At 33.3% G+C, this 24,253-nt stretch overlaps 20 protein-coding genes and 3 pseudogenes across 23 annotated transcripts, besides 1 other annotated feature; 15 read left to right on the forward strand and 8 right to left on the reverse strand.

Annotated features, from left to right (window-relative positions):
* Positions 1–1,239: 1,239 nt before the first annotated feature.
* TVAGG3_0642680 (uncharacterized protein) lies at positions 1,240–2,741 on the forward strand (the record flags this gene model as incomplete). Its single annotated transcript, XM_001297821.2, has 1 exon — positions 1,836–2,741. One exon carries the CDS (start codon positions 1,836–1,838, stop codon positions 2,739–2,741), a length of 906 nt encoding a protein of 301 aa, XP_001297822.1.
* Positions 2,742–2,773: 32 nt separating this feature from the next.
* Positions 2,774–3,482, forward strand: TVAGG3_0642690 (uncharacterized protein; the record flags this gene model as incomplete). The annotated part of the gene is made up of 1 exon (XM_001293787.2): positions 2,876–3,418. The coding sequence occupies one exon, from the start codon at positions 2,876–2,878 to the stop codon at positions 3,416–3,418; it is 543 nt and encodes a 180-aa protein (XP_001293788.1).
* A 1,872-nt stretch (positions 3,483–5,354) lies between these two features.
* Positions 5,355–5,630, forward strand: TVAGG3_0642700 (uncharacterized protein; the record flags this gene model as incomplete). The annotated part of the gene is made up of 1 exon (XM_051241327.1): positions 5,355–5,630. The coding sequence occupies one exon, from the start codon at positions 5,355–5,357 to the stop codon at positions 5,628–5,630; it is 276 nt and encodes a 91-aa protein (XP_051087914.1).
* Positions 5,631–5,648: 18 nt separating this feature from the next.
* Positions 5,649–5,891, forward strand: TVAGG3_0642710 (serine threonine-protein phosphatase family; the record flags this gene model as incomplete). Its single annotated transcript, XM_051241328.1, has 1 exon — positions 5,649–5,891. The coding sequence occupies one exon, from the start codon at positions 5,649–5,651 to the stop codon at positions 5,889–5,891; it is 243 nt and encodes an 80-aa protein (XP_051087915.1).
* A 4-nt stretch (positions 5,892–5,895) lies between these two features.
* On the reverse strand, positions 5,896–6,484 carry TVAGG3_0642720 (annotated as a pseudogene). The gene has a single exon. A coding segment is annotated over exon 1 (589 nt).
* A 279-nt stretch (positions 6,485–6,763) lies between these two features.
* Positions 6,764–7,125, forward strand: TVAGG3_0642730 (phage tail repeat-like family; the record flags this gene model as incomplete). Its single annotated transcript, XM_051241329.1, has 1 exon — positions 6,764–7,125. A coding segment is annotated over one exon (362 nt), but the record flags the coding sequence as incomplete, so codon positions are not given.
* A 73-nt stretch (positions 7,126–7,198) lies between these two features.
* Positions 7,199–22,104: a mobile genetic element.
* Positions 7,274–7,883, forward strand: TVAGG3_0642750 (phage tail repeat-like family; the record flags this gene model as incomplete). Its single annotated transcript, XM_051241330.1, has 1 exon — positions 7,274–7,883. A coding segment is annotated over one exon (610 nt), but the record flags the coding sequence as incomplete, so codon positions are not given.
* On the reverse strand, positions 8,255–9,131 carry TVAGG3_0642760 (uncharacterized protein; the record flags this gene model as incomplete). The annotated part of the gene is made up of 1 exon (XM_051241331.1): positions 8,255–9,131. A coding segment is annotated over one exon (877 nt), but the record flags the coding sequence as incomplete, so codon positions are not given.
* On the forward strand, positions 9,149–9,550 carry TVAGG3_0642770 (uncharacterized protein; the record flags this gene model as incomplete). The annotated part of the gene is made up of 1 exon (XM_051241332.1): positions 9,149–9,550. One exon carries the CDS (start codon positions 9,149–9,151, stop codon positions 9,548–9,550), a length of 402 nt encoding a protein of 133 aa, XP_051087919.1.
* Positions 9,742–10,326, forward strand: TVAGG3_0642780 (phage tail repeat-like family; the record flags this gene model as incomplete). Its single annotated transcript, XM_051241333.1, has 1 exon — positions 9,742–10,326. The coding sequence occupies one exon, from the start codon at positions 9,742–9,744 to the stop codon at positions 10,324–10,326; it is 585 nt and encodes a 194-aa protein (XP_051087920.1).
* On the forward strand, positions 10,373–10,603 carry TVAGG3_0642790 (uncharacterized protein; the record flags this gene model as incomplete). The annotated part of the gene is made up of 1 exon (XM_051241334.1): positions 10,373–10,603. The coding sequence occupies one exon, from the start codon at positions 10,373–10,375 to the stop codon at positions 10,601–10,603; it is 231 nt and encodes a 76-aa protein (XP_051087921.1).
* Positions 10,649–11,233, forward strand: TVAGG3_0642800 (His-Me finger endonucleases family; the record flags this gene model as incomplete). Its single annotated transcript, XM_051241335.1, has 1 exon — positions 10,649–11,233. One exon carries the CDS (start codon positions 10,649–10,651, stop codon positions 11,231–11,233), a length of 585 nt encoding a protein of 194 aa, XP_051087922.1.
* On the forward strand, positions 11,259–12,119 carry TVAGG3_0642810 (uncharacterized protein; the record flags this gene model as incomplete). The annotated part of the gene is made up of 1 exon (XM_051241336.1): positions 11,259–12,119. The coding sequence occupies one exon, from the start codon at positions 11,259–11,261 to the stop codon at positions 12,117–12,119; it is 861 nt and encodes a 286-aa protein (XP_051087923.1).
* On the forward strand, positions 13,688–13,889 carry TVAGG3_0642820 (organellar and viral DNA polymerase type B; the record flags this gene model as incomplete). Its single annotated transcript, XM_051241337.1, has 1 exon — positions 13,688–13,889. A coding segment is annotated over one exon (202 nt), but the record flags the coding sequence as incomplete, so codon positions are not given.
* Positions 14,066–14,623, forward strand: TVAGG3_0642830 (organellar and viral DNA polymerase type B; the record flags this gene model as incomplete). Its single annotated transcript, XM_051241338.1, has 1 exon — positions 14,066–14,623. One exon carries the CDS (start codon positions 14,066–14,068, stop codon positions 14,621–14,623), a length of 558 nt encoding a protein of 185 aa, XP_051087925.1.
* On the forward strand, positions 15,025–15,423 carry TVAGG3_0642840 (uncharacterized protein; the record flags this gene model as incomplete). Its single annotated transcript, XM_051241339.1, has 1 exon — positions 15,025–15,423. The coding sequence occupies one exon, from the start codon at positions 15,025–15,027 to the stop codon at positions 15,421–15,423; it is 399 nt and encodes a 132-aa protein (XP_051087926.1).
* Positions 15,676–16,311, reverse strand: TVAGG3_0642850 (protein of unknown function, DUF4106 family; the record flags this gene model as incomplete). The annotated part of the gene is made up of 1 exon (XM_051241340.1): positions 15,676–16,311. A coding segment is annotated over one exon (636 nt), but the record flags the coding sequence as incomplete, so codon positions are not given.
* On the forward strand, positions 16,348–16,800 carry TVAGG3_0642860 (uncharacterized protein; the record flags this gene model as incomplete). The annotated part of the gene is made up of 1 exon (XM_051241341.1): positions 16,348–16,800. The coding sequence occupies one exon, from the start codon at positions 16,348–16,350 to the stop codon at positions 16,798–16,800; it is 453 nt and encodes a 150-aa protein (XP_051087928.1).
* TVAGG3_0642870 (protein of unknown function, DUF4108 family) lies at positions 16,817–17,236 on the reverse strand (the record flags this gene model as incomplete). Its single annotated transcript, XM_051241342.1, has 1 exon — positions 16,817–17,236. One exon carries the CDS (start codon positions 17,234–17,236, stop codon positions 16,817–16,819), a length of 420 nt encoding a protein of 139 aa, XP_051087929.1.
* On the reverse strand, positions 17,271–17,853 carry TVAGG3_0642880 (annotated as a pseudogene). The gene has a single exon. A coding segment is annotated over exon 1 (583 nt).
* Positions 20,712–21,757, reverse strand: TVAGG3_0642890 (annotated as a pseudogene). The gene has a single exon. A coding segment is annotated over exon 1 (1,046 nt).
* Positions 22,105–22,131: 27 nt separating the features above from the next.
* TVAGG3_0642900 (protein of unknown function, DUF4106 family) lies at positions 22,132–22,338 on the reverse strand (the record flags this gene model as incomplete). The annotated part of the gene is made up of 1 exon (XM_051241343.1): positions 22,132–22,338. The coding sequence occupies one exon, from the start codon at positions 22,336–22,338 to the stop codon at positions 22,132–22,134; it is 207 nt and encodes a 68-aa protein (XP_051087930.1).
* An 809-nt stretch (positions 22,339–23,147) lies between these two features.
* Positions 23,148–23,820, reverse strand: TVAGG3_0642910 (protein of unknown function, DUF4106 family; the record flags this gene model as incomplete). Its single annotated transcript, XM_051241344.1, has 1 exon — positions 23,148–23,820. A coding segment is annotated over one exon (673 nt), but the record flags the coding sequence as incomplete, so codon positions are not given.
* Positions 23,821–24,253: the final 433 nt, after the last annotated feature.

Consider the following 24,253-nt stretch of genomic DNA (forward strand, 5'->3'; position numbering starts at 1 on the left):
ATGTTTTGATTGTCAATTTCAAGGGATTTAATCCCTTGATAAAGATAATGACATTGTAATTTTAATTATACAATCTTTATACTTAAATAATATTATGCTCTTATTAAAAGAAAACTATTTTTTTGTGTGATAAACAAAATTTCGGACTTAATTCTTTCGAATATTTTTATGAATTATATGAAAATGAGACACTTATTGATACTATTCTTGGATTCCGGTCCAAATCTTGATACTTGGACACATTTTTATGACAATTCAAATATCACTGAAAATCACACTGAAAATACAAAATTAAATCCAACTGTATCAGGAAATTATTATGTTACAACATGTTTATTCAATGGAATTAATGATATTGTTGTCTATATAGACAAAGGAGATCAAACAAAACTTCTTATTTCTATTTCTGGATTCAATGGCACAAAAACTCCATCTTTTACAGTTTTTTCTTATTGGGGAAGTTGTGTTATCTATCGAACATGTGCCACAAAATCTATACAAACACAATCAGGATATGAAGGAGTATTTTTATATTCAAAAATATCAGGATTCAATACAAACAACAAAAACATTTTTGAAGATTCAACAGTCTTTGATTGTGGAGACTCAATAGATAAAGGAGATTCAATTAATGATTTAAGATACGGAAATCTTAGTTATTCACGAAATAACATAACAAATAACAAATGTAAAGATGATGTTTCACTTGACATTTGTTCATGGACGAAATGCAACATCAGTCAATCATCTTTCATTGATAATAAAGCAAACCATGAATGCTTTTGTTTTGGTCGTATTGGTCTATATCAATTTTATTTATGTAATATCATTAGAAACAATGCTGCTGTATATTGTTTTTATTTATATGATGCAAAAGTTAAATTTGACTCTTGTTCAATCAAAAAGAATAATTGTCCACAAACATTTAATTTATCTGGTTCATGTTCAGCTACAATCATCAATAGTGATTATGATGGACAAACATCAAGTGTAACAATAATAAATCCAAAAAACAATATCTACAACAAATTATCACATCTTTCTACAGGACTTTGCGAAGCAAAATTTAAAATTGAAAATAATTTGGAAAAAAAAAATGACATAAAAAAATTCAACCAAATGAAAAATTTTTTCACCTCCCAATATTTAATCCACTACCAACGTAATAATCTTCTTGATATTTCTCACATTTCATCATATTCAATTTTATCACTGATTAAAAAATAATTTTCCAAATTTAATAATATCCAATTTTTAAACATTCAATGGACTCTTCACCTGCATTTGCTCTTGTTCTGAAAACAAAATAAATGAAAACAGATCATAACATTGAAGATTATGATTCGTATTGGATTTCTAATAAGGATTATTCACAATATGATTCAGATTCGCAATATTTCAATTTTTAGAAGATTCAATTTCAAATGTTTTATAATAAAACAGAAGAAAAGTAAAAACTTCGACATTGATATTGAAAGCTGTCTTAGATCAGTTAGCGATGTGGAATCTACTGACCAATTATAAGAATTACAAAAAATGATTAAGTTATTCAACCTGGCCGTAACAGTTTGCTTCCTTTAGGAATACAATCATTCATTCATTCACTTTTTGTTCTTGATGAACAAAACAATTTGTTCTCAGTTTATAATTTTTGTGAAGATATCGAACTTCGAAAATATTTATATGAACTTTCATTAAAATTCAAAGAAGGCTTGATCAAAGAAGAAGACTTTGTTCGTGAGACATATTTATCATTTCGACTTGCATATCATATCATTGTTGTCAAATCTACTAAATATCTTTCAATCATCTCATGCAAAGCTCATGTCAACATTATGAGGTCAGTTGAAGTTCTTTTCCATGCAGTTATGTCAGTTTTGATCACACACAACCACAGTAAGTTAATTCATGTTAAATCAACAATTGAATATGAAGATATTATGTATGTTCAAAATCGTTCAGCAAATTTAGCAACAATTGAACGAAATTCACAAGGAAACATCAAGATTTATGGCAATTTGTTTGGAAACCGATGCAGTAATGAAGTTGAGAAAGATTTATTTGAATTAATTGATAAATATCAAATCAACAAAAACATAAATGAAATCTCAGAATTCATTCTTCCATTTTGGATTTCAAATTATGAATGTCACTTTTTACTTATAATTGGTCGATATGTTTTATCTAAAATCACAGGTCGAACTATATATATTGGATTTATTAGTGATGTTTCCGATATATTAAATTATGACAAAGAACTGTTAATTCAACATTTATCTGCATCAATGATGAATTTTCAACGAGTTCAAGGCATTGATTATCATTTAGAACTTCGTGAATTTAGTATTAGAATTTTTCATGAATTACCACCTAATTCATTCATTACATTGACGAAAATCTCAGACATGAAAAAGATTGAAGTTTTTTCTAAAGAATCACAATATTTAGTTCGTTTAATCAAAGAAGATTCATCACCTGTTCTTGCACAGACTGTTCCTATTGGAGATTCAGGTGATTTCTTCTTTTATCCTATCAAACATTTATCAAAGACACTTGAATACCACAAAATCACATCATTTAGTGATTGTAATGTCGACAAGAACGAAGTTCGTGTTAGTTTTATGAATTTGATTACAGACGCATTTTTAGATTTCGGAATTCAATCATCAGATAAACCGAAGAAAGAATTTCATTTCCCACCAGAATTATCACATTGCAAGCGATGTTCAAATCATTTATAAAACATCGCATCATGTATTTATTCATCATCTTTATCACAATTTTATATCAAAGTTGAAGAATGTTTTAATTTTGGAAGTTCATTATAATTTGTTATTTAGAAGAGAACGACAAAATCCGACCATTTTTGATCTCCATGACATTTAAGAATTCTATTTTTTGTGTTATCTTTACATCAGTTGAAAATGAAGTTTATTTATCTAATAAAGTTATTTTAGTTCAAACAGCTATGGATGCATTTGGAACAACAGGTCGCATCTTCCCATATAAATACGAGTTCACAGAAACTCCAGACCGAGATTACACAACATCACCAAGTGGTTTTAGTCCAGTTTTGTTATCAGAAACTAGTTACAAAAACATTTATTTGCCCGAACACAGAGAATTGATGCGTAAACAGATCTCATCAGGTAAGGTTGAAATGTTTTTCATTGTTAAATACGAGACATTGAAATGGTACTTGTCTAAAGGCTCCATGTATGGTGATGAATTGCGTGGTGTCTGTGTTAACATTCCAGATTATTTAGTTAAATCTAAATATTCACCACAAAATATGATTCATTTTACAAATGTTTTCGAAGATAAATTCAAGAAACTCACATATGAAACAGGTGAAGATATTACAACATTCTATGAAGCCGTTAAAGATGTTCTTAAAGCATGGAGAATAGAAAACTAATATATTTTAATTTTAACATTTTATTTTTGTTTGATATATATTATAAAATATATTATATATAGGTAAAATCATACAGTTTTTATGCATCTTATAATGAATTCATAAGCGTTCTATTTGTATATTTAAAATTCTCATTAATATAAATAGTGAATTGTAATTTTGTAAATCGTATTAATAATGTGGATGTATGCTAATGTTATCAATATATTTTCATTAGGATAAGTCTATTACATAACAATATGTGGGTAACTACGATAATATTGTCCACCCTATATTTTGTTTGTATGCTTGCTTGAATGTTTGTTACAATTAATTGTTCGGTGCAAATCATGCGAAAAATCAATTATTTAAAATTTGGAATGAAACATCATCATAACATCGATTATTAGTTATATTGTTTCTTGAATAACTTAGATTGTTGAAATTGGATTCTATTAATTGATAACGATTCGTTAAAATGTGTTTAACAGATTCGTTTTTTTTTTGGGGGGTGGCATCAGAATGCAAATGGTTTACCGAATTTGAAAGGGCTTTGAAATCACTATAGGAAGTAATATAAACTATAATTCTAATATATCTCTCAATTTTCTCACTATATAAAGATCCTTATTAAAAAAAAAAAAAAAAAAAAAAAAAAGGTAGTGGGGCTTCCAGGCACTTCGTGCCTTCTAGCCCTGAAGATGATTAGTATAAATGAAGTTTTTATTCGGAGGGCTTCCAGGCGCGTTGCGCCCTCTAGCCCATAAGAAATTTTGCCCAAGACCCAAGAGGAGGACCGAACCCCAGCCGTTGACACTTTTTCTGTCGCTTTTCACAAATTATATATGTTTTCATGTTTTGTCACTTTTCTGTCACTTTTCGGGTAAAAACATTTTTATTATTATATATAAATGAATTTTACAAAACCACCGTTACCGTTCTTTGGAAATAAGAGTAGATGTAAAGATATTATATTGAGAGAACTTAAGAAACTACCGAATGGTCTAACATTTGTAGATTTGTTCGGTGGAAGTTTCTATATATCCCATTTATGTCATATAATATTCCCAGACTCAAAGATTATATGCAATGACTTCGACAACTATATGGACCGTCTCAAACATATTCCAGACACAAACAATATATTGAAAGAGTTAAAAGAAAAGATACCTATAGGTAAGATGGAACGTATACCATTAGATAAGAAAAAATATTGTGAGAGAGGTTTTGAAAAAAGCAGAATATATAGACTGGGATAGTATATCTGCTAGACTATTATATAGTGGTTCTATAAGAGTTCATGACATTGAAACACTTATGTCAAAAGTTTTATATCTTAACTATACAAATGTTTTCAAAGAGGACATAGAAAAATATATTGAGGGTATAGAGTTTGTGAGATGTCATTGGACAGAGTTGTATGAAAAATATAAAGACAAGGAAAATGTTTTCTTTATAGTGGACCCGCCGTTCTATAACACATGGGATTTTCAATACCAAGTAGACTGGACTTTGAGAGACTCTTTAGAAACTTTAGACGTTATACATAACCATCCATGCTTTTACTTTACATCCGATAAAAGTGGTTTGGAAACCGTTATGAGATGGTTAGAGGACATACATGACTATGAGTTTATATATGACAAGATAGAATATGAGAGAGGTCCTATAAACCGGAGAAAGTGTCACAATAAAGAAATTTTATTAGTAAGTAAATGTGGTTTGAAATCGGACTACTTGTTTTAGGTTTTTTCCATTGTGTCATTTATTTATTTGACGTGGCAGAAAAGTACAGAGAATATGAAGATGAACCAATGCCTGCAAATGTTCAGCATATGTACTCGTAAGAGATATTTTTATCTAATATTAAATGGACGCACAGAACTTAGCGAATGCACAGCAACCTGGACAACCAAACCCAGAGAATATTCCAAATGAAGTTAGAATACAAACTGCAATGGCAAACTATGGTCAAGTGCCAACAGATGTACAAATGCAAACTGCCATGTCAAATGACGCTGCGTTAGGTTTGCCACCATGGTATGCAAATATGAGATGGAAAGAGTTTTATACAAACCCTGAAGTGGGATATAAACAACTTTATGCAGATGACGCGAACACAGGAGTTGACCCAGAATATGTTTTCTACCAGAGGAGAAACAGAATGTATGAGCTCCAGTTAAAGAATGCTATGGAACTCAACAGGAAACGTAAAAGACTAGGCGGACATTAGATTTTTACATATAGTAAAATGGGTTTCTTCAGTAAGATAGGAAACTTCTTTCGAAATGTTGGAAGAGGTATATGGAATGGAATAAAAACCGTAGGAAGAGGAATTTGGAACGGAGTCAAAAATATTGGTAAAAGAGTAGGTCAGTTCGTTGGTATTATACCTAAAGACCCTGAACCAGAAGAACAAGCTCCTGTTATACAACAGCCTGAACCTGCACCACAGTCTAGTTGGCAACCAAATCCAACACCTCAACCGTATTAAAAAATTATATTTTTACTGTTCGATAGTAGTTGTATATGAAACTAAGTTCTAAGTAAAACGCATGGTATAATGGAATTATTCTTTTTCTTCCATCTGTAGTAAACCATACTTGAAAGTCTGAAATACTTCCACTTGGTGGTTCGTATAACTTTGTAGGTTTTTCGTAAAAGTCATTTGCCAAGCATAAGAAAGAGTTTTGGGCGCCAGAAAATGAAGCATGAACAATAATAGCATCTTGGTCGAAAATATTTTCATATGTTCCATTAGGGTTTTCGACTTCATAATAGTCCGGGTGTACTGGATATGCTGCAGGCTGATTTAACATCCTCATAAATCTATACCATGCCAAGTTGTTATATTTTGTAGAAATATAAACGTTTTCTCCAAGGTCTTCTATTTTATTGATTTTAACAGTTGCATTTTTTCCTGTCATAAATAATATCGAGATGGTATTCTCCTTCGTCAATGTTATACTGGTTTGCATATTCGATATAGATATCGTTTATTTTTTCTTGAAAAGCTTGAAGAGTTGTTTCTAAGTTTACAAGCAAACTAACTTGTAAAAGTTTTCCCTGTTCAAATTTCTCATGCATACGTTTTTCTTTGTTATAGTATCGAACTTCAAAACCGACCGTAAATGGGAAACCATGTATGGCTTCTGAAATGAACTTCATTCTACGAAAGCCAATAGCTTTTGTGACGGATGGGTCTCTTAGCCATCTTAATGGGTAGTCAAAACGATAGCCTTCATGCTTTACGGTCTCTGTCTCAAACTTTTGACCGACATTAGTAAAAAGTTCATCTAATGGTTTAGTTGTAGCAACTCTTGAATTTTCTTTTTCTATTGAAAGCATATTTTATCTAGAATAAAAATGTCGAAAGATATTGCTTCCATGAGAGAAATACAACACAACCGACAACTCATTATGCAAGCTCTAAATAAGAACACAACAAACTTTTCAAACTATTCTAAGATATCTGAGTCATTGAAAGAAGGAAACTTAAAACTGACATTAAACCCTTTAACAGATGAGTTTCTATTTCAAGACAAGAAGAACAATACTGTCTGTATAAATCCAACAAAAGGAACTTTAAACGAGAAACCTATAAATGAACTTCTTTTGAAAGCAGATGTTGACAACAAAGCTGACAAAGAATATGTAGACGATGCAATAGCAAAAGAAGAAGAAAGAGCTAACAATGCTTATGCAACAAAAGAACATACTCATCCTGAACTAGCAGACAAAACATATGTTGACAATAAAATGTCAAGTGAAGTGACAAGAGCTGAAAACGAATATTCTAAAAAGACTCATATACATTCTATATCTGAAATAACAGACTTAAACGTTAGCCTTGAAGAGAAGGTAGATAAGGGACTTATGGCTAGTGTGTTAGTGAAGAAGGCGGATAAGGAATATGTGGATGAAAAAGATAAAGAAATTATAGAAAGGGCTGACTGGTACCATGAATGGACATCGAAGATTTTAAAAACTAAAGCTGATACAGGATGGGTTTCAGGATGTTTAGACCTTAAAGCAGATAAAACTTATGTTAACGATGAGTTAGATAAAAAGGCAGACAAGAACCATACACATACAAGTTTTACAACTGTTGCTATAGAAAGTATTGAAGGAACGGTTGACGTAACTGATGGGGATGTATTATATTGTAAACCTCCTAACTTTCCACAAGGTTTAACATCGGATGACGACATAACGACGATGAGAAACATTAGATGTAAAGATGTTTATGTCATGAAGGATGAACATAATATTAAATTCACTGCTCAAGATTTATATGACAAGAAAGCAGACAAAACAGAGCTTCAAACATTAAAGACAGAAATACTTCAAACATTATATCCTATAGGCTCTATTTATACGTCAATGAACTCTACCAGACCAGAAGTAGTACTTGGTTTTGGAACTTGGACTCAAATAGTCGACAGGTTTTTGTATTGTGCAAACTCTTCAAAGGCAACAGGTGGAAGTAAAACGATTTCAGGTGAAAATTTACCTGCACACAGTCACTACATAGATTTAAGTACATCTCAAGCAGGTTGGCATAAGCATAAATTTTGGGATTGGTCAGCAATGAAAAAAGGTAAAAGGATATGATGTTAAAGACGACGACGTTCAGTTTGCTATAAATTGTTTCTGGGGTAACACTCAGGGAGATGGAAACCATACACATCGCGTTTCAGGATATACGCAAACAACGGGACAAAGTAAAGAATACATGCCACCTTACATGACAGTTTACGCATGGTATAGAAATGCTTAGTCGTCATTTTCAACTTCTTTAGCATATTCGTCAGGAGTTGTCTTATATTTGTTAGGAACTGTCTTTGAAGTATACCACTTGAACTTTGACAAGTTTGAAACGAGGTCTGACAATAGTAGTTTTATCTTCTGCTTGCAGTGTGTACATTTTGCCATGTTTGCCTAAAACTTCATAATATTCTCTTGTATACTTTCTTCTATTTTTACGAACACGAATGTGAGTACCTGTCGAGTTCCCATTGTTGTCATAGTCAATAGTATTTTCATATGGGTCGCGTTTAGGTATTTCTATTTTTACTTTGTCACCTTTCTGAAGTTTGAAGCCCGGCATTCTTTCTTGTTTGTCTCTTTTGACTAAATTATTAAATATATAGTCTTTCTCTAAGTCAGGGTTGTTTTTCATTTCTTCGGGGGAGTGGTTTCCCAAACCTTTTTGTTTACGGTTATTGTAAATATTTAAAACTTGTCTCATCTTTGCCATGGAGAAGTGTCTATACTTGTCGTCATATGACATTTCATTTGCTTCACCACCTTGTGGTTGGTTTAAGTCTCTTAACATTTTTATACAACCGTCAATGACACCAAGAGCAGAATGGTTTTGGTCGACAATGAAATATTGGTTTACATTTTTTGAACGCAGATAGTTTTTAATATCATCTGATTTGAAAGAACTTTCACAGTCAGATGTCAGTTTTGTTGGATGGTATTTGTCAACGAATATTGTCAAAGCAGTTTTCACATCTAAAATATTTTTGGACCATAATGGTATGGCTTCACAGTATCTTGTGTTTTGACCAACAAATATTAACCAGTATGGAGGTCCATCTTCTCTATACCTCGGAATGTTTTCCAAGATATCCATAAACCAAGCATTTGGTGTTGAACTAAAGATTTTTATCATGAGTGCTTTCTTTGTTGCCTTAGAAACATAGGGGTCCTTGTTTGGATTCGTCATTTTTTAACCCATAAGAAATGGGTTTATTTGGCGCATTAGCAGGAGTTGCATCCAGATTTTTGCCCGCAGTGGGAACAATAGCCAGAGGTGTATTTGGAGTTGGAAGGAAGATTTTGAGTACATTAGGTATACTTAAAGAGAAAGCACAACCTATTATACAAACTGTACAGAAAGGTTGGGATGTAGCACGAGATGCAACAAATCTTATTCCAAATCCTGAAACAAGAGGAAAAGTTCAAGGATGGATGGACAATGTAGGAAGACAAGCAGGAAACTATTATAACAAAGCAAATGACTACTATAACCAAGCAGGACACTATATGGACCAAGGTGAAAGATTCTTTAACAGAGGATATAACCATGCACAACAATGGGTAAACAATAACCAACCGCAACCACCTCAAACTTGGGGAATGTAAAATTTTTTACTGAGATGAAATGAACAATACAGCATTGAGACAAGTGGGTTCAAGATGGATTTGTCGGCTTCCAGCAGTTACACCACGTGTTTGTCAAGTTCTTCCTATACCTCAGGAAGTTTTAGACCGACTTAAAAAACCTAAACAACCAGTTGAAAACAAACCAAACTAAAATTTTTTACTGAGATGAAATGACCGAAGAAGTTGAAACGGTAGATTTGACACCACAAACAAAAAGTTCAGAACCATTGTCAAAACCCGTCAAAGAACTTACAGATGAAGAGAAAAATTCAATAATAGAAAGTGCCAGGTCTGGAAATACAAACCCTAACTATAAAGTCACTTTTCATAGAAATGGAACGGCTAGTATCTCAAAAAAGAAACAGACTCTCACAAATAAAATATTGAAGTCTGAAGGAGCTTTCGAGACAACAGATGGAAAAGTTTACTTCACTGACCAACAGTTCATTATAGAACATCTCATTGACTTAGAGTCGAAATATTCTAAACTTTACAACAAACACAAAAAGTTGAAAGGAAAACAAAAACAAATGGCATATGATATTTATGAAGATGTTGACAACACAACTGTTCCTGCAAGTGAAGTAAAGTCAGAGGAACCGAAAAGTGACGAAAAACCGATAGAAGAAGAAAAACCAAAAACTGAAGATAAACCAAAACCAAAGTTTAGTTTGGAAACTAAACCAAGTCAACCTTCATTAGCTGGTATGGGTTGGCGTCAAAGACTTATGGCAGCAGGCGGTTATGTAAAGTAAAGAAAAAAAACATTTTTTTATTTTTATAAAAATGCCCCCATATAGAATGGATAGAAAGTCTGCTAGAATAAAAGCAGAGTTACAAAGATATGGTTGGAGAGTTTCGAAGAATTTTAAATATAGGAAGGGAAGACCCATAAAAGTCTATGACAAATTGTCTGGTCTTCGCTACGAAATGGATTTGGAAACAGCACATGCCAATTATCCAAACAGACTAGAGAGGTTAGAAGAAGAACGTCTTATGAACATGCCTTTCGATGTGTTAAACATTGCATGAAGTAAAAACGTTTTTCAAAAAAATATTTTTTTTATTTTATTTGAAATGTACGCTGAGTTTGTTGGAGAAGACCGTTGGGAAACTTGTTTGTTAGATGAGAAATATGAAATTCACTGTTGTGAGTCATTTGAAGTCAGAAACAAAAAGACAAAAAGAGTTTTAAGCGAATGGGAGCGAAATGACGGATATGCTATAGTTAGTATGGGTGGAAAACACTATCTTAAACATGTTGTCATTGCAACTCATTTTATACTGAATCCTAACAATTTACCTTTTGTAGACCATATAAACCGTATAAGAAACGACAATAGACTTGAAAACTTACGTTGGGTCACTCGTTCTGAAAACAATAAGAACAAAGGCAAATTTAGAGATATTGTATTCGAATTTGTCGACGAACTAGAAGATGAAACAATTGAAATTACAGACTATGGCAAGCATACGTTTGAGTTTTACTACTATAGCGAAGAACAAGACTCTTTCTACTTTTATACCGGCGTAAACTATAGGAAATTACAAGTATATTTTACTAAGGCGGGCTATGCTTATGTAAACACTAGAGATACAGATGGAAAAAACGTTCAAATACTTCTTAACAAATTCAAGAAGCTATATGTCATACCATTTTAAAACAATATATTTTTACATATATTAAATGCTTCAGGTTGAAAAACAAAGAACAAAAGTAGCAGATACAAAACCATTAGACTATATCTTTACAAATGCTGGTAGGACTATTTCAGATGAAGAAATTTCATCCCGAGCATACAGGTTTGACTATCCAATTCGTTGGCTTCAAAGTCCTTCAGATGCAAAGGCAATAGGATTTAGAAGAGTTTTGTTTTCAAATAGAACTAACGCATTTATGTTCGCAGTATATTTTCATGGGCAGTATAAAGGTTCTGATGGTCTAATAGACAAATTTGACGAAATGAGAATCTTTACGGTTCGTTCAGACGAAAGTCTTGAGAAAACTCTAAATGACTTTCAAACTCAAATGAACAAATATTATTGGGAATTTCAAGAAAAATACGACTCTTTACTAAATGGAACATACTATCTGAAACTAGAATATGACAAGATGAACTCCACCGTTTCATTTCAAAAGATTGAAATTAACCCTCCAAGAGATACAGAGTTTTTATTTTGGGAAGTAGACAAACGTTCTTGGGCACAATTTCTTCGGTTACTAAACCAGAACGAGCCATTACCACCAGATGGTCCATTTAAATTTATACTTCCACCAGCAGATTTGACAGTTTATAGAAACGTGTTTGACCCTCAAAATGTTATGTGTCATGCAAGTTTCAGTTCAAGCAACAATAGTTTTCTATGTATTGGTAAGGACTTTTATGACTTTGCTTCTAAATTCTACGAACCACCTAGTAACAGTTTCTCTGACTTTCAAGTTTGGTTCACAACAAATGGTGTGCAACATATTATTCCATTGTACTATGACTTTTATCTCGAATTGTCTTTCATATTTAACTACAGGAAAGTGCTGAAAAAGTATTGAAAAATAATGTTTAGGGTAGAAGGTTAGATCTAACCTCTTTTCTAACCTCTTTTCTAACCTCTTGAATTTTCATGATTTCATCGTACATGTTTTGTCATGACTTCTTCGTACATGTTTTGTCAAACATGAACGTAAATGTTTTGTCATGATTTCATCGTACATGTTTTGTCAAGACTTCTTCGTACATGTTTTGTCAAAACTTCTTCGTAATGAGTGTAAAGGACCAAAAAATAATGTTTAGGGTAGAAGGTTAGATCTCACCTCTTTTCTCACCTCATGAATTTGTCATGACTTCTTCGTAAACTAAACGTAAATGTTTTGTGAAGAATATAGCAACCGCCGGAATTCAGACGGTTGCTTTTTATACAAAATTCATGCGGGAAATTCTTGAGTTTTGGTTGAAAGAATACGGTGGAGCCAAAAGCGGCTCGACCTCAAAACAAGCATTTTATGAGCTTACAAAGGGTGTTATGAATGAATTCAGCAACATACATCCTGACCTCGTTCATTTTGTTGCTAAATTCAGTAAAAATATATTTTAGGTGAAGTGGTGCGATCTCACCTCTTTTTTCACCTGTTTTCTCACCCTCTTGAATTTTCATGATTTCATCGTAAATGTTTTGTCATGATTTCATCGTACATGTTTTGTCAAGACTTCTTCGTACATGTTTTGTCAAGACTTCTTCATCGTAAATGTTTTGTCATGATTTCTTCGTACATGTTTTGTCAAGACTTCTTCATCGTAAATGTTTTGTCGAAACTTCTTCGTAAATGTTTTGTCATGATTTCATCGTACATGTTTTGTCAAGACTTCTTCGTACATGTTTTGTCAAGACTTCTTCATCGTAAATGTTTTGTCATGATTTCATCGTACATGTTTTGTCAAGACTTCTTCATCGTAAATGTTTTGTCATGATTTCTTCGTACATGTTTTGTCAAGACTTCTTCATCGTAAATGTTTTGTCGAAACTTCTTCGTAAATGTTTTGTCATGATTTCATCGTACATGTTTTGTCAAGACTTCTTCGTACATGTTTTGTCAAGACTTCTTCATCGTAAATGTTTTGTCATGATTTCTTCGTACATGTTTTGTCAAGACTTCTTCATCGTAAATGTTTTGTCGAAACTTCTTCGTAAATGTTTTGTCATGATTTCATCGTACATGTTTTCTAACCTCTTGAATTTGTCAAGACTTCTTCGTAAATGTTTTGTCAAGACTTCTTCGTAAATGTTTTGTCATGATTTCATCGTAAATGTTTTGTCGAAACTTCTTCATCGTAAATGTTTTGTCAAGACTTCTTCGTAAATGTTTTGTCAAGACTTCTTCGTAAATGTTTTGTCATGATTTCATCGTAAATGTTTTGTCAAGACTTCTTCGTAAATGTTTTGTCAAGACTTCTTCGTAATGAGTGTAAAGGACCCAAAAATAATGTTTAGGTGAAGAGGTGAGATCTCACCTCTTTTCTCACCTGTTTTCTCACCTCATGAATTTTCATGAATTTTCCCGAAATAAAAAATAAAGTTAGTTTTATTTTTATTTATTTTTTTATTTTGTATGTAAGAACAGAAATGTCAACAATCGGCACAACAACAATACAAACAACAGCACCAAACTCGTTAGTTATGAATCCAACATCTATGTTAGTAGAAATGAAAAGCTTCATTCCTTCTTCATATACTTTCGAAACAGAAATCCAGAAGATAAAGCAAGAACTTTTAACAAGTAATTTAGACTGTAGTGCGAAAGATGAAACAAATGAAGAATATCTTTATGAAATGCAGGACATTATTGACCATTTGCCTAAACTACCTGAAATCCAACAACAAAAACTAACTATTCCTGAATTCGACGAAATTGAAGTCAAAGCAACTGACTCAGTAGAAATAAAGAAGTTCATACGTAAGGTAAACTATGAATTCCTTGGTTTTCATTGCAACCATAAGGTTATGGACAAAGATTGCGACATGGTATATAAGAATGTTTCTGACATATATAAATCGGTTGAGTTTAAAACATACGACAACTTTGTTTCATTAGCTGCAAAATGTGTATGGCAGATAAGAGATAAAGATAGAAGAGGTAAGGTATGGAATGAACAGATAAAACCAGCAGCTTTTGAGTTAAAGAAAACCATTGACGCCTTAGTTGTTTTAGCAGGTAAGGTTTCAGAATATAACGCAAAGTTGAACCCACAATGTTCTAAATGTAAAGCAGCAATGAGGAAATATAACTACTCCGTCAAAGAGATAGAAAGAATGAGAAACGACTATGCAGACTTAAAGAAAGAAGCAGAAAAACCAGCAGAAGATAAAATGGACATGTTAGCATTTCTGAACAAAAACTATCCAACTGCTGACGATTTCCTTCTATCTGACGTCAAGAAGAAGTATAAAGAAACTTTCGGCATTGTTAAAACATTCGATGTACTGACAGAAGAAATAGAAGCTACGAAATTGTTTAGGATTTCAAATATACATCGTACAATTCATGTAAAACGCTTATAAAATAACAGGTGAGAAAACGGGTGAGAAAACAGGTGAGATCTCACCTCTTCACCTAAATTATATTTTTGCTGAATTCAGCAACAAAATTCTGAGTAAAATGGCATAAGATTGCTTCCCTCGGTTTTCCGAGGGAAGAGATTCCGTATGAAAATCATGAAATTTCTCTAGACCGATAAAATCCGGTCTAGCCTAAAACTCATGAAAATCGTGAAGAACAGCGAGTAGGGAAAAAACCGGCCTTGCCTAAAACTCATGAAAATCGCAAGAATTTGCCAATAAATTTAAGAGGTTGGTATGTACATAGACTTCTTGTAAATGCTGTTGCAATGTGGGCTTCACCTCGTTATGCTTGGTATATTTACAGACTTCTTGACGAAATTCATAGACAAGAACGTGAAGAGATGGAAAACAAGCTTGAAGCAAAAGACAAAAGCATTCAGAAAAGAATACCACGTTCGGTACCAAAAGGAAAGGAAAAGAACTATAAGTATATGATTTATACTGAAGAGATGGAAAATGAAGAAGATAAAGATATGGTTATGTTGCATTTAGTCAGAAGAAACAACAAAAGCTTTTACGACCTTGCTAAGATTTACAAATCTGACAGAAATTGGTTCTATCGCGAAAACTTACCGATTTCAATGACACCGAATGAAGATGTGAAACAAATAGTTCAAGATACGTTACCTCAAACACACTATGATATGAAAGGTTGTACAATTCTTACCTTCAAAGAAGATTTGCCATTGTTAAAGGAAAAAATAACAGAGTATTTTGACAACTTCAAACAAGTAGGGTAGATGAACTCTTTATTTTTATTGACTTTTTACAATTTGAACTTTGTTTGCGTAGATATGAATTCTGAAAGAAGTATGAGGGTCTTGTATGACTTTGTACTTTTCCCAGAGTTCATGTCTGTCAAACTTACCTGCCATGGACTCTTTCATAAGTTCCATGAAATCGTCTTCGGACAATCCGGGGAAAAGTATTATGTCAGTAAGTATTCTTTTAACATCCTTACTTAAACTCTTGGCTGTCTGTACACATATTACGACTGAGATGTTAAAGTGTCTGAGCTTCTTAAGAATTCGACACATATCTTGTTCTCTATTCTTTAACAAAGGATGAGAGGCGAAATCATCTAAGATAAGAAGACACCTATGAGGGTAAGTCTTCCAATCGTAAGATTGCAATTTCTTCGAAATGTATTCTATCTCTTTCTGTTTGTTTCTGAAGTGTTTCTTCTCTAATATTCTCTGCATTTCCTCATTTGGGTCTTTGAACTTAGAATTTATATACTCATTTATAGCATTATACTTCAAAACTCTTCTTTGGTACTTCTTTATCCAATCTAACAACTCAGTATCCTTTATACATACTAACTTAGACTTCTTTATAATATCTTTGAACGAATTGACGGTTTGGTCAAATTGACCAGAAGTACTACAAATAACAACTAACTCATAGAATGGGTTCTTCTCATCTAGTTCTTGTTGTTGTGCAGCCATTTTAAGATAAGTGAAAGTCTTACCCGACCCAGGTGGTGCAATTAGACCTGTTATACCATTCTGAGCAAATAAGAACTTGTCATGTATAGGCTTTATCTGAGAATTTTCTAACTTCCTCTTGTTCTTGTTTAAAACATTCTCAAATTTCTTGTCAATGTCAGCAAACTTTTTTTCTAACATATTTTTAGAAAAATTAAAATTTTTATCTTTTAGAAAATGTCTAGCGATTTCGCTATCTATATTCGAGACAAACTTTTTGACAGCAAAACATCTGTCGACCATAAAATCTTACATAGTGTAAACAAGAAAGGTGAATTTGTTCTAAAGTTCTGTTTCTGGGAATATGACAAGAACCATAAAACATTAAGCAGAGCAGTCTTAAAATTTGTCAATGACAGACTTGTTGACAGAGATGACGCCTCTTGGAGAGATGAAGTCCAACAAAACTTCTTAGAATGCAAAGAAGACACATGCGCTGTTCTTGAAGATGAAATAAAAAACAGAATAGATGAGCTATTAAAGGACAAAGAACTTTTACATAAATATGGTTGCGCCAAATTTGACATAACTCCACCAGAAAAGAAGAAGAGAGAAAAGAAAGAAAAGAAAGTAGAAGAAGAGAAGAAAGAACCTGAACCAATTCCAGAGAAGGGGAGATATGACATGTAAAAATAAAATTTTATTTTTAGAACATTTCTGGGTCAATGTCAATGTTCTCTTCCTCTTTAGGGGCAAACACTGGCTTAGACTCTAAAATCTTTTTACCCAATTTACCTTGAACTTCAACTATCTTAGACTCATAATATTCATAGTCGTCTGCTTTCTTTGGTTCATAAGGTATAACAAGTTTGTATGCTTTGCCTTCTTTAAGGTTTGAGAACCTTCTGTCAAAACTTTCTTTGACTGCTAACAAACCTTCTATGTCTAAGTCTTCAAATTTCGCACCATTTTTAGTCACAATAGCAAACTTAACTGGTTCGATGTTCCAAACTTTGCTGAATGAAGACTTTTCAAAATGGTAGAAGTAAACATTCAAATATGTGAATGGGTCTAGTTCTTCTTTAAGTCCTGACATGTACTTGTTTACTGAAATATATTTCGTCATCTTTTCTATCGGATAAAAAAAATTTTTTTTAAATTTACTCAGAAAAATTTTTCTTTGTATATACACCATTCTGTACGTCTAAAAGACTTTTGACATTTGCCAAGAATGTTCGTTTAGACGCTGTCATATAACCATATTCTTGACAATATTGTTTATACGAATCGTACAATGACCTTTCATCTAATGACACAAAGTCAGTTTCATCTATGAACAGTTCATATACACTCTTGTTTGCTTCTAACAATGTTTGTCTCTCTTCGGTATGTGGAATTTGTCTTGGATTGAACTTAGAAATATCTAATGTCATGAAATATGAGAACAAGTGGTTGTAAAAGTCAGATGTCAAAGTTTCTGCTAAGTCGTCAAAATATTCTGTATCTTGCATATGAGAATCTGACGTTCTGACAACTACATATCTTCTGTCAGAACTTTCTAACTTCATCGGAACAACATTGTTTGAAACCATAATGAAGTTTGCAACATTTTCACAACTCTTTGTCTTTATATTTTCTTTCAACAACTCCAACTTTATCTGTTATAAGACTCTTCAAAGCATCTGAGTTCAAAACTTTTGTTGTATCTATACTTTGAAGTTCATTGCAAACTATAAGTTTCATATTCTCAATTGAAGAGTTAAATTTACCGCAGATGTTTTCTAAGTTTGTCATATTAGGGTTCGAATAACCTTCTAACAGTTTGCACAAAATATCTGTAAAGAATGTGTTCTTACCTGTTCCTTGTTTTCCAATTATAATGAGAGCAGTTTCATTTTTAGCACTTGGATGTTGTAAGATGTTTGCAAACCAACATAAGATATACTCATAAACCTTTTTCGTTTCCATTGCATATAATTTCTTTGACATGGTCTAACCAAGCTTCTATAATATTTTCTTTCCATTCTACTTGTTCGTATTTATATCCAGTGAAGATAGAATAGAAGTTTGGAGAAGGTGTATAAAACTTTATACCACGAACTGAAAAATCTTCAAGTTTTGACAATAAGATATCCCAAGCATCTAACATCTTCATGCCAACTTGTACGACTTTTATTTTCTTAAGTTTCTGTCTACATTCTTGTTCAGACACTATTGTTGCTCTTGGTTTGTTAAAGACAACATCCCATTCTTTCATAACATAACATTCTGGGGCAGAGTCGACATAAATGACTAAACGTTTCAAATTCTCGACTGCTTTGTTATAGTCTCTAAATGGACACATATTTCTGAATGCTTGGAAGTCATAAAAATCTGAAACATCTATTCTGTACATTTTTATAAAAATAAAAAAAATATTATTTTTTTATTCTTGACTTTGTTGTTCCATTTGTTGCATTTGTTGTTCTTGAGCTTTTGTGTTGAAGTTGTTCTTGTAATACAATACTTTCACCAGTTGCATCTTCCAATTCGAAACTTTCTGCCGTCATTGACAAATACATAGGACATAAAAGTTTTACAGGAACAAAGTTTGCGTCAACTAATGTCAACGTTATACTTGCCAAAGTGTTTGAGTTCACTAAGGTTGAAAATTCTGCATTCGAATGAACAATAGGCAAACCAGCAGAGAAAGTATTGTTTATACGCATAAGTATCTTTTGGTCATAATAGTTTCTGTCGACATTCGAATAACACTTTGAACCTAAGTTTGAAACAATATATAAGATTGGTGTGCTTAATGTCAATGGAATAGACATTCCTTGTATGACACCTTTTCCTGTTATAGGAAACTGTTGGTAGTAAAAACCAGAAATAAGTTTTGTATTATAGCTCATATCGTTTATAGTAAACTCAGTCGGACATCCAAACATAATGAAACCTGCTCTAGTTGCAGCACATGTTACACTCGTACGTAAAGTATTAAATAAGTCAACAAAACCTGCTGGTGGTATATCTGAGTAAGTATCTTCAAAGGAGTATTTTTTACCATTCACAACAATAAAGTCTTCTGGTGTCAAAAGAGCAAAACAGGCTTTAGTCGTCATTGTGTTTAAGGTTAGTTTACAATATCGTCCTTGAGGACTTTGTAAGTTTGTTGTTATAGAATTATATGACTCAGGGTTTTTAGTCGTAATAGTATAAACCATTATGTCTTCTGCCATTTATATATATTTAAAAGTTTTTCTGAAAGTGGAGAAGAACTTCATCTAAACTTTCACATGGCGTTTCTTGAAGTTCTCTGTCTAAGAAGTTCAAATATTTTGTAAAGACATAGAACTTTCCTTTGTCTACACGAACAAACAAAACAGGGTCTTTCATATCGTTCAAAAGTGTGTAAAGTCCTTTACATGAAATAAAGTCTATTATTATTTTTCTTCAAACATCTTTCAAGAAGTTTTGACATTTTTACTTAGCAAATAAATTTTAATGAAATGTTTGGTCGTCAAATATTTTTATAACGTCTGGGAAACTATATTTTAAGTTCAACGTTTTCACCTCCTTTCATAACGTATATCTTGTCAATGGCATTATATGAAACACCACAGCAACTAATGTCGGGTTCTATTTCTTTGATGTTTATATCGTCTGCCTCTGTCAAAAGTTTCAATAGTTCTTTCAAAAACTTCATGAGGTGCAATGACATATGAGTTCACTTTTACAGGGTTGTGTTCGACCAAGTTTAACATTATACTTAAAGCTTGACAAATCTTCTCCTGAGTTTGAAGTTTGTCTTTCAGTTGTTGGTAGTCGTTTCGAATATCTGCAACAGAACTTAAGTCTCTGCTAACTTCAGGATATGTTGGTTCTTTTACAGGAACAATTGTTATACCATCTTCGTCTTCGTATGGTTTCCCCATTTCAACATCTCTGTTTTGACATTGACAATAACACTTTGACTGTTTGTTTGAGTTGGTGAATTTAACTTCACATCTGCCACCGCCATTAAACCTTTTGAAACACTTACGCTTCTATTTTTCGGAAATGACATTTTACTTAGAATAAAAAGATGGACGTATTCGGATATCTCTTCGAATTGAAGCAGAACAAAGTTTATACTCACAAACAATACAAATACATTGACAGAATAGTTCTTTACACAAACAATGGAAAATGTTATAGAATAGCAGTCTTTGCTGAACCTAAATATTTTCATAAAGCAAAGAAAGTTGGTATAACCGAGATGGTGAAAGTTCTTGACGTTGACAAAAATATAACTTCAAAACTGACCGATATTTCTAAAGGAAAGTTTATAATACAATATTATGTCAAAACTGGCGTACTGTCAATATTTGACGGAGAGAAGTCAGTTCAAGAACAACTTACTGACCTGCTGCCAAAATCTGCTCGATGGAAGCTGTCGTTATGCCAATCTGAGGAGCCCCAGCAGGTTTCATCGAACGAATCTTCAAAAGAGCATCTTCCGTGAAAAGTGCTATTGGTTTTGTAAAACTTCTTTGCTCTCAATTCATCTGGACCGTCTCTGTCACCAGTATATTGTATTTGAACTGTAACCAACAGTTTGAAATACCACCCATAAAGTCTTCTGAGTCAGCAAATGGAATGCCAAGCCAAAAAGTTTGAACGGTCTCCATTTGTATATTGAGTTTTTTGACTTCCTGTATGAGTCCATACTTTCACATATGGCATAATAGAACTTTGCATTTCAGGGTTAATGGTTGTTGTGAAGTTGTTGTTAAAGTTCATAGCATCTAATGTCAAGTTGTATGACCTCATATCCTCAACTGTAGAATATTCTTCTCTTGGATAATATTTGCCATCTATGTTTATATGATATTTAATACCAGGGTTGTAGAAACAAGAATAGTCATTTATAGTTCGTCTGAACAGTACAAACAGAGTATCTGCATGTTTCATTGCAGTTGTTAAAGCAATATCTGTTCTTGCACCTGGGTCAGCACTTTGGTTTCCAACTTCACCTGCAAAGTCTTTGACAGATATTTGGTGTATAGGGAACATAAGTGGAACTGCAATATATTTGGCAGCTAAAGCATTTGAAATATCTGGGTCCAACATATAGACTGCAAGTCTGCTTTCTATTCTCTTGCATTCAAATTTTTCGCATGTGAACTTAACTGGGTCCCAAGCAGTTCCAGCAGCATTGAAATAATAGTTTACTTCAGTGTTGAAGTTTGAGAAACAAAGTCTAAGTCAACTTTGTCTTTGCAATATTCGGCGAATGACGTTTGATTTGTTCCCTTTACGTCTGTAAGAGTGAATGGGTCTTGTGTTGGTGCAATGACTAAGTTATTTTGCTTGGAGTAAGTTCAATAGAAATTTTTCCTGCCCAGTTTGGCAAGTATCTTAAAAACCTGAAGATGAGGAAAGATGACAAAGGAACTCTAAGTTTCAGTTTTACTTTGGTTACTGCTGCTGCAGTTTGTCCAGAAAGGTCAACATAAACTCCTGGAACGTTAGGGTCAAGTCTTCTTATTTTCTCAATAGTTGCATACTGGTCTGTTTGTTCTCTAGCTTGTGGTTGTACTGAGTTTCTCAAAGCAAACCATTCATAGTTTGCCCATGTTACTGTTTGAACTAAGTCAGAGTTAGAATATATCTTATATCCCATGAAAACTTCTGGAGCATATTGGTATCCGACATAGAAAATTCCATTGCAACCTTTCTTGTCAGACAACTTGGCAGAAGGTTTTATTTCAATGTCTTGTTCCACGTATAAGAATGAGTTGTCAATAGAAATAATATGAAACCTGTCGCAAGCAATATCTACTGTTGTTGAAGAACCTTCTCCAAACTCACCTACGTTTCCATAAGAAACAGCAGTTGTATATTCGTAAGTTCCAGGAACTATTTCTGACCTTCTAATGGCATTGTCGCATTCGTTATACCATTCGGAAACATTTCCGTTCATGGCATCCAAAACTGTTGGCGTTATATTCTGAGCGGCGTACATTTCATATGGGTAAAAATATAGAATAGTTGGATTTATATATCATAATAGAACCCACTCGTACCAAGCTTTACTTTCTTCCTGACTGAGTTTTGTTGCATCTTTGCCTCATGTTCACCTAGTATGTTGTAAATTTCCCATGTCCTTTTTGCCTTTGGGCTCTGGTCGCCCATCTCAGGTAACCTATATCCTAGAAAGATTTTGTCATAGTTTGTATTTGAGTCTTCGCGTATTGTTTGCATGACTCTTTCCTGAGTTTCCGGTTCAAGCTCTTCAAACAGAGCCTGTCCATATGGAATAAGCTCGTTTCCAAATATATGTTTTTGTAGCCATTCTGGTTTTCTTTCCATGTTACCAATAATATCTTTTGTGAATGGGAAAGCTTTTACCCACTGTTTCAGTCTTGCGTCATTTATTTCTGTAGTTTCCAAAGGAGGGACATGTTCGTTTCCTTCAGGCTCTTCTAGCTGTTGTTGCTGAACTATTTCTTCCATGTCTGGTTGTATCTGAACTTCTTCCTGTTGAGTTTCTTGTACCTCATCTGGTGGTATATATGTTCCACCAGCTGGCACATATGTTCCATCTGCAGCATAATGTCCTACCTGCCCTTTCGTTCTTAAGAAAGCATTTACTAGGTCTGTTTTGGTCTTTTGTAACTCTTTTTCTTGACTTTCCACAACAGTTGCTCTAACGGCGTCATAGGCACTTTGAACTGCCTGTCTCGTTGCTGCATCTGTTATTTTCGTCATATTTTGTGCTACTTCTCTTAACTCTTTGTCGAAACCTTCAGACTTCAGTTTCTTTCCAGATGAGAAGTCGTTCACTAGTTTCACCTTACTATGAAGAGCTTCGAAGGCATTCTTAAAGTCAGCATTCATTAAAGCTTCATTTGAACTGTCTTCATCCGCTTGTATTTTTGTCCTTATTGACCCTATAAGTTGGGCTGCTTTAGCGTTGGCTTGGGCATCTAACCAGTCATTATTAGCTTTTATATATTCTGCGCTTTTCATTGCCTTTTGCACGGCTGCGTCGTTATTTTTACTTTCTTGTGCTAAGTTTTCATACTGTACGGTTTGGTTTTGCAACTGTAAAAGTTTTTCTGCCTTTACATTTGCTTCAACTTCTTTTTTATACTCATCGCTATCCATATATGTCTTCAGGGCTTTTTGTTTTATTTCTTCATCTTTCAGTACTTTATATTGAGTAGTATGGTTTTTCAAATTTATAACATCTTGTTCCATTTTTGCTACTTCTGCTGCTTTTTCTGACACTTTTTTCGCATATTCCTCTGTACTTAGTTCTTTCAGTTGTTCTTCTTTCTTCTTTTTCTCTACGTTTAACTCATTGAGTTTCTTTGTCTGTCTGTCATATTCTAGTTTCTTTTCGTTTTCACTTATTTGTTTCTGTATGTCTATGTTTGACTTTTTGACATCTGTTATTTGATTTTTGAGTGAACTCAAATTCATTTGACTTTGAGGGTTATAAGCTGTTCCGTCTGCAGCTCCACCATAGCCTGCCATTTTCGCTAAAAGTGCCGCTCTTAAACCTCCGCTCTGTGCACCAATAACTCGGTTTAAAAGCATAGGGTTGCTTGACATTTGTTGCAACATAGTGGGGTCATTCATCATTTGTTGTTGCAACTGTTGTTGTGGTGTCAGTTTTACTATTGGATGTTTCAATGCTCTCTTCCTCTTACGTATATTCTTACGTAGCTTACGTGGCATTTTAAGTGAAGTTAAAAAGCGGTTTTTGACAGATGTTTATATGACACTTTCTCCAGTTTATAGGACCTCTCTCATATTCTATCTTGTCATATATAAACTCATAGTCATGTATGTCCTCTAACCATCTCATAACGGTTTCCAAACCACTTTTATCGGATGTAAAGTAAAAGCATGGATGGTTATGTATAACGTCTAAAGTTTCTAAAGAGTCTCTCAAAGTCCAGTCTACTTGGTATTGAAAATCCCATGTGTTATAGAACGGCGGGTCCACTATAAAGAAAACATTTTCCTTGTCTTTATATTTTTCATACAACTCTGTCCAATGACATCTCACAAACTCTATACCCTCAATATATTTTTCTATGTCCTCTTTGAAAACATTTGTATAGTTAAGATATAAAACTTTTGACATAAGTGTTTCAATGTCATGAAC

The sequence above is a fragment of the Trichomonas vaginalis genome, chromosome III, assembly GCF_026262505.1.
Source record: "Trichomonas vaginalis G3 chromosome III, whole genome shotgun sequence".
Classification (NCBI taxonomy): Eukaryota; Parabasalia; order Trichomonadida; family Trichomonadidae; genus Trichomonas; species Trichomonas vaginalis.